General features: G+C 44.1%; 1 protein-coding gene across 3 annotated transcripts in view; it reads right to left on the bottom strand.

Moving 5' to 3' along the window:
* The window catches only part of LOC143296472 (sodium-coupled monocarboxylate transporter 1-like), a 31,572-nt gene extending 19,979 nt beyond the window's left edge, over nt 1–11,593 (bottom strand). Inside the window, exons 1-8 of one of the 3 annotated variants that reach the window (XM_076608433.1) lie at nt 11,457–11,584; nt 10,986–11,012; nt 10,075–10,207; nt 8,480–8,773; nt 4,616–4,667; nt 3,107–3,174; nt 1,922–2,002; nt 1,182–1,255 (exon numbers count right to left, since the gene is read on the bottom strand). In XM_076608433.1, coding sequence (XP_076464548.1) covers nt 1,182–1,255; nt 1,922–2,002; nt 3,107–3,174; nt 4,616–4,667; nt 8,480–8,773; nt 10,075–10,188 — 683 coding nt within the window. In that variant the 5' untranslated portion in view covers nt 10,189–10,207; nt 10,986–11,012; nt 11,457–11,584. Of the gene's footprint in view, nt 1–1,181; nt 1,256–1,921; nt 2,003–3,106; nt 3,175–4,615; nt 4,668–8,479; nt 8,774–10,074; nt 10,210–10,737; nt 10,753–10,985; nt 11,013–11,456 lie in introns of those variants that run through there. The other 2 variants (XM_076608423.1, XM_076608441.1) reach the window with 2 other exon arrangements.
* Between the last annotated feature and the right edge of the window lie 307 nt (nt 11,594–11,900).

Here is an 11,900-nt window from a genome sequence, read left to right as displayed (position 1 = left end):
CGCTGAAGAGTTCCGCGGTCCTCTTGGATCTTGCACAAACGCATCAAACCTTTACCAGAAATCCGAGCAATGCCAAAGGCGATCGACATATACAAAAGCAGCAAACATGTGCTATCCTCCATTTCTTCAGTTGGTAGCTTCCATTGCTACAACCAAACTCTGGTCAATGAAGGGCCATCATATGCACACACACACACACACACACAGGAGCAAAAAATCGAGCCAGCTGTTTCGCACGTTCTGCCTCTTTCAATGGCCTTTGTTGTTCGAATTTTCGGAGAGCCAATCAACTTCGAGAGCACAGATCATGTGACGCGCCTATGTGAGCACGGAACTCTCCAGCTGTCTATTATTCCATGAGATGGGAAAGGAGAGGACCCTTCTTCTTCTTCTTCTTCTTTGTTTGTCGTCTGCACTGCATGTTTGGTGCATATCTGTTATGCATGTGTGGGTGTATGTGTGAATGTGTGTCTTTACGTTTTACATTTATTTGCTTATTTATCATCATCGTTGTCTTATTTATTTATTTATTTATTTATTATTTTATTATTATTATCATTACTACTACCTTTTTTTATATTATAATTATTATTTATTTATTTATGTAAGCTTATCTATTATTTATTCACCTTTTTTTTCTTTTCTTTTTTTTTCTCAAGGCCTGACTAAGCGCGTTGGGTTACGCTGCTGGTCAGGCATCTGCTTGGCAGATGTGGTGTAGCGTATATGGATTTGTCCGAACGCAGTGACGCCTCCTTGAGCTACTGAAACTGAAACTGAAACTGTTTGTCGACGTTAGTCTCATTCATCGTCATTGTCCTCGTTGTCGTGTATGTCATTGTTGACAGCATAATCAGCAACACCACATGTAGTGGGGGTATTGTGTAAAATGTATCGTTAATGTCATCACCGCCATGATGTTATCATTATCGCTTCAGGTCAAAAACCACATAGTGATCATCACCACGATCGTTGTCATTGTCGTCATCATCTTCGTCATCATCGTCGTCGTTGTCGTGTCATCGTCAGTGTCATCGTCATCATTGTCGTCACAGTCATGAAAAGCGTCATCATCATCATAATCGACATCGACTCTCTCTCTCTCTCTCTCTCTCTCTCACACACACACACACACACACACACACACACACACAAGATCAGTAAACAGACAGGATACCAACTCTGCAAAAAAGATCCTGCTTCCATGTTCAGCCATGTCAATCATGGCAGAAAAACCGCCCACCTTCCTCAGGCCCTGAAACATTATCAGGCTTGCATCGTATCGTATCGTATCGTATCGTATCGTATCGTATCGTATCGTATCGTATCGTATCGTATCGTGTCGTGTCGTATCGTGTCGTGTCGTGTCGTGTCGTAGGTGTCGTAGGTGTCGTAGGTGTCTCGTGTCGTGTCGTGTCGTGTCGTGTCGTGTCGTGTCGTGTCGTGTCGTATCGTATCGTATCGTCTCGTCTCGTCTCGTCTCGTCTCGTCTCGTGTCGTGTCGTGTCGTGTCGTATCGTATCGTATCGTATCGTATCGTATCGTATCGTATTTGTGTTTTTGTGCATTTAATAATAATAATAATAATAATTTTTTTTTTTATAGCGCTATAATACAAGCATAAGCAAGCTCTAAGCACTTTACGATCCAATGCCTAAAGTGAAACAAGAAAGCATATAAAAAGTATAAGAAACATAAAACAGAATCATTAATATTATAAAAAAAATAAAAAAATAAAACACAATGCATAAGACTCACAAAGTAACATACTATCAATACTGCAACTGTTACACTCCAATGATGCTGCTGATGATGATGATGATGATGATGATTCATACAAACACACCACGGATGGACAGACACACAAAGAGACAGGCAGACAGACAAATGGACACGGACGGACAGACAGACAGACTCTCACCTTGATGAGGACTGTTGCTATGCCGATGAAGACAATCACAGTCTGAAAGGCGTCCGTCCAGACCACACTCTTGATGCCTCCCTGACACACACACACACACACACACACACACACACACACACACACACACACACACACACGCACGCACGCACGCACACACACACACACGCACACACACACACACACACACACACACACACACACACTCCCATATTCCGAAGCTCTCACAAACCCAAAATACATACGTCACCACGGTACGTTACTAAACTCAACTCCACAACAAAGACATTCGGAAAGGAAAGGGTTAACCCATTCAACCTTAGTGTACAACCTTGACAGGCTTTCATGCTGTCATATTACCGGGGCTGATCTACCTTCTCTAGAAGACATATATTATAAACGGCTACTCAAAAAAGCAAAATCAATCAGCCAGGACGAATCACATCCAGCTTTTGGGATTTTCGAGATGCTCCCCTCTGGTCGACGGTACAGAAGTATATGGACGAAAACCTATCGCTTCGGCAATAGCTTTTTTCCCCCAAAGCAGTCAATGCCGTGTCTCTCGAACAAATCCAGTGTGATAAATAGAATTGTGCAACCAACAACCATCTACCTGAAGATCTAGTCATCAGCCCTATCCACATGTAATATGCAGCTTCTGCTCAAACGTGTGTGTGTGTGTGTGTGTGTGTGTGTGTGTGTGTGTGTGTGTGTGTGTGTGTGTGTGTGTGTGTGTGTGTGTGTGTGTGTGTGTGTGTGTGTGTGTGTGTGTGTGTGTGTGTGTGCAGTGCGTGCATGCGTGAGTATGCACAAGTTTTTTTTTTATGTTGATGTGCACTTGTATGTATCTTATTTCTGTTTGTGTGTGATTTTTTATTTATGTTCGTATCTTGTTATGTGCTATCCCCCACAATATTCCTTGTGACCCCGGTACACTTGGTAATAAAGACATATTCTATTCTATTCTATTCTATTCTGTTCTAATACAGGGGAGGGGGGACGCAGAAAATATATTGCTTTTCCTCCAAATTACGTTCAGACACATCCAGAAAAACTGGACACGCTGGTTCCCTTTTATTATAGTTTACTGCATATGTCGGAACGTGAAAAGCGTTTTCACGAGACGCTTTGCTGACACCAGAGCTATGGCTGAACGAGGTCATCAAAACACACTCCATCACTCACAACTGCGGTGTATATGGTGCCGATGCCGCCCACTATTGCCAGGGACATCCACAGCTGTATGCCAGCAGCTGCAACAAAGGTTCGTGTCAAAATGAATGATAATAATAATAATGATAATATTATTATTATTAACATTAACAATATAAAAACATTAACAATAATAATGATGGTGATAAGAAGAAGAAAAGGAAGTAAAAGAAGAAGAAGAAGAATCACTATTTGTAGCGCTGAATCTTGTGCAGAGACAAATCAAAAGCGCTTTCACGCCAGTCATTCACGGGCACGCCTAACTCTAAACTTGCCAAATTGAAAGACAAGAGGCAGGGAAGGGAGGCTATTTTGGGAAGAGGTGGGTTTTAAGGCCAGACCTGAAAGATCTGAGTGCGCAGACCTGACGAAGCGAAAGAGGAAGTTCATTCCACATGCTGCGTGATGAGACAGAGAAAAAATGGCGGTCGACAGCGGAGTGTTGGAGTATGGGTATGCGTAAACAGAGTGAATCCGAAGCCGATCGTGGAGAGCGAGATGGGTTGTGGAGGTAAAGGTAGCCACAGAGATAGGACGGGTCAGATTTGTTGATCATTATCTTTTGCTGTATTCTGTGTGAGACAGGGAGCCAGTGGAGATGATGCGAAACATGAGTGATGTGCTCAGATCTTTTCTTTCTGAGGACGAGTCGGGCAGCAGAGTTTTGTATGCACTAAAGGGACTGAATGGATGAAGCAGGCAAACCAGACAATAGAATAGTGTGGTTCGGTTTGAAGGCACTGGTCTCGTTGTTGATTTCCATCGTCTGTCATCGTCGTGAACATCATCATCTTCATCATCTTCCCTTGAGGACAAGTCGGCCAGCATAGTTTTGTAAACTAGTTCAAGACAAGATAATATGGGACAAGACAAGACAAGAGGAAAAGACAAGATAATATGGGACAAGACAAGACAAGAGGAAAAGACAAGATAATATGAGACAAGACAAGACAAGAGGAATGTATTTAGTCATTCGGATGAGACGAGAAACCGGGTTCCAGTGTGCAGCATACACTGAGACCACGTTTAAAGAACCCACGGCAACAAAAAGAGTTTTCCCTGTCAAAAGCCCGCAGAAAAATCCACTTTGGTAGTAAAGTAGTTATGCTTGCAGAGAAAAGCAAAGCAAAAAAGAAAAAGAAAAAAAGATATATATTTACAGATTTCTCTGTGAGAAATTCGGCCCGCAGTGCCCGGAGAAAGCCCGTCGACGATTCTCCTCGGGCACAGCGGCCCGAATTTCTCACAGAGAAATCTGTTGTGACTAAAACTAAAACGATACGATACGATGCGGTGCGATTCGACGCGTTATGGCACGATACGACACGACACGACACACGACACGACACGACACGGCACGGCACCACACGACATACGACACACGACACAAAAGATACAAGACACACGACAGGACACAACACGATACGATTCGACACGGCACGACAAGATACGATACGATACGATACGATACAATTCACTCACCAGCTTGAAGTGCCAGGGCAGGAGAGTAGAGAGCGACAGCCATGTAGAGCATCTGTTGACAGATCAATGGCTGTGACAGTGTGTTGTTTGAAATGTCACAACATGATGCATCTGTTGACAGATCAATGGCTGTGACAGTGTGTTGTTTGAAATGTCACAACATGATGCAGTCTGTTGACAGATCAATGGCTGTAACAGTATGTTGTTTGAAATGTCACAACATGATGCATCTGTTGACAGATCAATGGCTGTTAACAGTATGTTGTTTGAAATGTCACAACATGATGCATCTGTTGACAGATCAATGGCTGTGACAGTATGTTGTTTGAAATGTCACAACATGATGCAGTCTGTTAGATCAATGGCTGTTAGCAGTATGTTGTTTAAAAATGTCACAACATGAATGCAGTCAGTTGACAGATCAATGGTTGTAAGCAGTATGTTGTTTGAAAGTGTCACAACACAAACTGAGTCAATAAACAAGAGAGGCAAAGCTGTCAAGACACACTTGTGATACGCAAGAAGGGGAGAGAAGAAAATCGTAACAAATGAGTATTAAACATTATATAGATCTGGAGGAGAGAAAAGAAACGAAAAGCCTTAGATCAGGATTGAACCACGGACGTTAAGGTTGGAAGCAAGTAGACTTTATCACAGCGCCACAGCGCATGTGCCAATTGACAGCCAAGGCAAAACTGAGTTATGTTGTATGTCTTTTTAGGGCTAAAAACTGACTTCTGTATTCGAGGTGATTACACTGTTTAAATCATGCCATACTGATGCATCTTGATTATTCATGAATATTTCAAATTTGCGGTAAAGCAGACGTTGCCATCGCCTCAAGCACACCGCAACATGTGGCCGTTTTCTCTAGATCTGCCCATCTGTGTGGTAGTGAGGAGAAAAAGGATCATCAGTGTAAAACAGACAAGAGAGGCAAGGCCTTCAAGACTCACTTGTGATACACTTAAAATAAAAATCCAAGCTTTTTATGCATTGAGTATAATTTCAAAATGTAATGTTTAAGATGAGAAAGATCAGTTTAAAGCAAATTAAGTCCCCTAGCATTAATATACAGAGTAATTTCCCTTTTCTACTATCTGCATCAAAACGTTTGCAAAATAAATAAGACTTCCATGCTTACCAAAAGAAGTTCCTGTTTGAACAAAAAATGATAATAATGACTGCTCTAGTTGTTGGGTCAGAATATCAAATCAAAGTGCCAAGTTTAGAGAATACAAAAAATATAAATATAACAGTAAATGTAGTTTGCATATAATTAGGCTTCTTTTTTTTTCTTTTCTTTTTTTGTGCCCAACCCAGAGGTGCAATATTGTTTTAAACAAGATGACTGGAAAGAACTGAATTTTTCCTATTTTATGCCTAATTTGGTATCAACTGACAAAGTATTTGCAGAGAAAATGTCAATGTTAAAGTTTACCACGGACACACAGACACACACACACACACAGACAACCGAACACCGGGCTAAAACATAGACTCACTTTGTTTCCACAAGTGAGTCGAAAAGCCGTCCACTTTCTTCAGTCTTTGTCCTACTTCATCCCCACCGCCTCCCCAATTCTAACACCTCAAAACCCACCGCTCCCTATCATGGTCAGGCCTATTCATTCAAGGTCACCACAAACGCACTCACAAGCGCATACATTAAAGCATATGCCCACCAGCAACGCTCACGCACGCACACACACCCACACACACGTTCTGTATTTTCTTATTCTTGTCAGTCGTCTGATTTCACGCTCACGTTGATAAAATATTCAACTGTCCAGGACCAGCACACCATACCAACCAACCCCTTCTAAACATCCAAAAGCTTACAGGTCTCACAGACTTTTACGAGTTTTCGAGCAGTGAACTTTCATCCATTGTGTCCTGAGCTCAGCTCCAAGGGGGCTCAACACGAACATGTCTGCACATCTGCTGACCTGGGAGATCGGAAAATTCTCCACCCTTTACCCACCAGGCACCGTCACCGAGGTTGCCATCGCCGTTTTGATTTCATCGAGAGAGATTCTCATCACAACCAGCACCGTCTGTCTGCTGGGCGAGATGGATGAGATCTTAAGAATCTTGCGAGGAATGGGTTTTGTTTCAGTTCCTGTGACATGCACTGCTGATTGTGGACATCCAGTTCAGTATGAACATTCATGTTTAGACGTTATGATTCAAACATGAATAAATATTAAATGAATAAAGAATACATTGCTGATTGTGGACATCCAGTTCAGTATGAACATTCATGTTTAGACGTTATGATTCAAACATGAATAAATATTAAATGAATAAAGAAAGAAAGACAAATAAATAGATAAATAAATAAATAGAAAGATGTAATCCTGCGAGATTTCATCAAAAAGAAATGATTTGCCTCCCGTGTTATGTTACATACCAGTGTACCTTTAACTCACTCAGTACGGCCAGTCTTCTCTTCTCCTCTACACAGACCCCTCGGATGTCCAGTGGGTGTCTGAATGGCCCAACCTTTAGCTTCCGTCGTCAGAACTGTGGTATTCTTTGTCAACAGTCACCTCTTCAGTGTAAGAGCCTTCCGCTTGCAATATTTTGATGATGGTAATTGGGGTGAAACGCTGTTAACGTCGTCTCTTTCGCCGTTTGTATGGAGAGAGTTAGACACATGCAAAACAACCAAACAAACAAAACAAACGACAACGACGGGCGCAAAAGCCCAGTGGTTAAAGGGATGTGCTTTCAATCTGAAGGCCCCGGGTTCGAATCTCGGTAACGGCGCCTGTTGGGTAAAGGGTGGAGATTTTTCCGATCTCCCAGGTCAACATATGTGCGGACCTGCTTGTGCCTGAGTCCCCTTCATGTGTATACGCACGCAGAAGATCAAATACGCACGTTAAAGATCGTGTAATCCATGTCAGCGTTCGGTGGGTTATGGAAACAAGAACATAACCATCATGCACATCCCTGAAAACGGAGTATGGCTGCCTGCATGGCGAGGTAAATAAACAAAACGGTGATATACGTGAAATGTTACATATCTGAGTGTGCATGGGTGCGTGACTGAAACCTGACTGAATGACACAGGAGACGAATGATGAGCTTTCAGTTTCAGTAGCTCAAGGAGGCGTCACTGCGTTCGGACAAATCCATATACGCTACACCACATCTGCCAAGCAGATGCCTGACTAGCAGCGTAACCCAACGCGCGGATGATGAGCGCTAAACGGCAATTATCAGTCAGCTCTACCCAGGTAGTCAGCCTGTTGTGCAAATGACTACGTGTTTGTAAAGCGCTTAGAGCTTGGTCTCTGACCGAGGATAGGCGCTATGTAACTATTCATACCGGCTAGCTGAAGGAAGGCCACCGTGAACTTGGAAGACCCTGCAAGCGCTTCAAGGACACCTTGAAGACAAACCTCAAAGCCTGTAACATAGACATCGTTTCCTGGGAAACTGATGCCCTTGACCGCTGTCGCTGGATGATGCTGTGACTAGTGGCATAAAGACGTTTGAAAACAAAAGAATGCTGGTCATTAAGGAGAAGCATGAGCGAAGGAAGCAGGGCTCAACTTCTGAAGACGTTTTCCCTTGCAACACCTGTGGGAAGTGCTGCGCATCTAGAATCGGCCTCTTCTCCCATATGAGGACACACACCGACAGATAAGCCTACCTACTCATCCGTCGGACCGACGGGAGACTCCATCATCAAGTATCCATATCATCATCATCATTATCATCATCATCATCATGATTATCATCATCATTAGCAACACCATCATCATCATCATCATCATTTCGCCCTCATATCTAAATAACGATTATCCTTCCCCCACCCCCCACCCCCCACTACCCTCCACCCCCCTCCTATACCGTCTGGAACATCCCCAGGCCGGTGCCAAGTAGTCTCACTGCGCGGGACCGGAACCTCAGCTCCAGATACTCGTAGACACTGGTGAGGTGAAGCGGGTACATAACGGGTACCACGGTGAAGTACCCGATCACGTAGGCCAGGGATATACCTGCCCCGAGGCAACCGGCCAAGGTACCCGTGTTGTAGACGTCGGCGGGTGTGCCGATGAGAGAGATGGCGGACTGGAAGGTGACGAAGAGAGACAGGCACACAGGTCCCAGACTCATCTGTCTGTTGCCCAGCAGGTACTCCGCCTGGAAGACAGTTCAACGTGAAAGCGCGCGCGCGTGTGTGTGTGTGTGTGTGTGTGTGTGTGTGTGTGCGTGCGTGCGTGCGTGCATATGTTTGTGAGAGTACGGTGCTCTGGTACGCGTGTGTAAGTGTGTAGGCATGTTAGTATGTCCGAACAGAATTCTATGTTAGAAAATAAGAAATATCTTAATGCTTATGCAATTTTGTTTTTGGAGCAGTTGATATTTAATGTCAGCGCGCGCGCGTGTGTGTGTGTGTGTGTGTGTGTGTGTGTGTGTGTGTGTGTGTGTGTGTGTGTGTGTGTGTGTGTGTGTGTGTGTGTGTGTGTGTGTGTGTGTGTGTGTGTGTGTGTGTGTGTGTTCTATGAAATGCATTTTGTTTTATCTAAGCCTCATTTACTTCATAGCTTTTATAATCTGATTCATCTCTTAAGTGTGCTTTTTCATTCATGTGAACACACTGGATGTTTTCCATTGTCAGATAGCGGTTGATGTGCTTTTTAAGGCATGTTTATAGTCAACTGGATGATGTAAGGCGCTTTGAGCAGCATTGGTGCTGGATATCGCGCCATAGAAAAACTATATATTATTATTATTTTTATTATTAAGGTCCATCGAGGCAGTGAATTAGCCTGCATACCCACAGTGTCACAGGCTCAGCACAGGTTGTGAGTGAACTAAAACCACAGCTGCATCAAAGCCGTCCAGATCAAGTCTAGAAAGCCACGCCTCGACTGGGACACTGGTCTGGAATTCACTCCTGTTAGTTGATGGCAGTTTTTGTTTTTAAACATCACCAGTGCCGGGCACCTGTTGGTAGGCAAACTGGGTGCCTGAGACTTTCATGGTGAAAATGGTAAGAAACCATTATGCCAAATTTCAAGCAGTAAATCCTCCTCTCTGATCAATAGACAAGCGAGTTCAGGATTTAATATATAGGCCTATACAAGTGAGTTCAAACTTTCGATTCTGAGTAGCCTAAAGGCAGCTTTCTACTGAACATCAACACATGTGTGTGTGTTCTGTAATTGGAGCAGATACATGTCAATTTGCACTGTATGTTGATGATATTAAAAACTGTTGTAATCGAATTTCATTGATAGCATTCCAGTTAGAATGGGAAAGAGGTTGTCTGTCTGTATGTTTTATCTGTCTGTGCTTGTGTGTCTGTGTGTACGTGTATGTGTGTGAAAGTGTGTGTGTGTGTGTGTGTGTGTGTGTGTGTGTGTGTGTGTGTGTGTGTGCGCGCGCGCGAGGCGGTGCCGTTGCAGTGTAGGGGAATGGGAGAGGGGGGGGGGGCTGACCTTTGTTTTCTGTCCTCCTCTGAAGAGAGCGAAGAAGAAGCCGATGCCAAGGGAGACAAGCAGCATGAGCACGGTCACCAGGTAGTCAGCCCAGTGGAACGTTGCCCCCGCCATTGCTGCTGCTGTACTTGATCTGCACGCACGCACGCAGAGCACACACACACACACACACACACACACACACACACACACACACACACACACACACACACACACACACACACACACACACATGTAACGGTGTGTGGGTTGGTGGGTGTGTGAGTGTGTTGGATATTAATGACAGCGTGCATACGTACGTACATATAAACAGTTCACGGGGAAATTCGCAGACAGGGCCTAAAAAGCCTTCGTACAGTAACCATCAGCTGATGAACCTGAGAGTGAAACACCCGTAAAGCAGATGGTGTTCGGTACAGTAGCAGAGCTCCAGCGGGTGAGTCTGCTGGCCGTTCTGTCTCAGGTCAGCATGACATGGGAGCTTGATCCCAGTCTGTTCCCACTGAGACCCACAGCTTCTCCCCTCAGTGACCGACACTGTCAACCAGTCTATTGTTTCTCAGACTGTCAACCAGTCTTTTGTTTCTCAGACTAACCAATCTCTTCTCTCTTCTCTCTCAGACTGTCAACCAATCTCTTCTCTCTCAGATTGCCAACCAATCTCTTCTCTCTCAGACTGTCAACTAATCTCTTCTCTCTCAGACTGTCAACCAATCTCTTCTCTCTTCTCTCCCAGACTGTCAACTAATCTCTTCTCTCTCAGACTGTCAACCAATCTCTTCTCTCTCAGACTGTCAACCAATCTTCTCTCTCAGACTGTCAACTAATCTTGTCTCTCCCAGACTGTCAAACAGTCTATTGTTTCTCCCAGACTGTCAACCAACCTCTTCTCTCTCAGACTGTCAACCAACCTCTTCTCTCTCAGACTGTCAACCAATCTCTTCTCTCTCAGACTGTCAACCAATCTCTTCTCTCTCAGACTGGCAACCAGTCTATTGTTTCTCAGACTGTCAACTAATCTCTTCTCTCTCAGACTGGCAACCAGTCTATTGTTTCTCAGACTGTCAACCAACCTCTTCTCTCTCAGACTGGCAACCAGTCTATTGTTTCTCAGACTGTCAACCAACCTCTTCTCTCTCAGACTGTCAACCAACCTCTTCTCTCTTCTCTCTCAGACTGTCAACCAACCTCTTCTCTCTTCTCTCTCAGACTGTCAACCAATCTCTTCTCTCTCAGACTGTCAACCAATCTTGTTTCCCAGACTGTCAACTAATCTCTGCTCTCTCAGACTGTCAACTAATCTCTTCTCTCTCAGGCTGTCAACCAATCTCTTCTCTCTCAGACTGTCAACTAATCTCTTCTCTCTCAGACTGTCAACCAACCTCTTCTCTCTGAGAATCAGCGGCACGCCCAGAAGGAAGAAGAACAGACTGCTTCAGAGCCAACGCCTCTCTGTCACCATCAGCAGTCTTAGCCTCCTCAGCCTGACCCTCCGTCGCTCCTTCTGTCCGCTCTGCACTGGACAGAATGATAGTGAGGATAAGTCAGGCCATCCTGATTATGAACAGCAGGTTCCTGTGTCCATGCTTGCCCATATTATTACACGCTCTTAAACCAAGAATGATAGTCAGAGATAAGAGAACTAGTCCATTTACTCCTGTTGAGGCATGGAGTTCATGAAGCAAATAAAATATTCAGAAGTAAAATAACCAAATTCATCCGGTGATTTAATTTCACACGCACTTAAGAAAATTCACGTCAGTCATTCCGACACCTGAAATCGGTGACAGAACATGAAGAGAAGGCGTTACATAACGATCTTTGTA

The sequence above is a fragment of the Babylonia areolata genome, chromosome 2, assembly GCF_041734735.1.
Source record: "Babylonia areolata isolate BAREFJ2019XMU chromosome 2, ASM4173473v1, whole genome shotgun sequence".
NCBI classification, from domain to species: Eukaryota; Metazoa; Mollusca; class Gastropoda; order Neogastropoda; family Buccinidae; genus Babylonia; species Babylonia areolata.
Note: the sequence above shows the minus strand (reverse complement) of the source record. Positions and strands in the feature narration are given on the sequence as shown.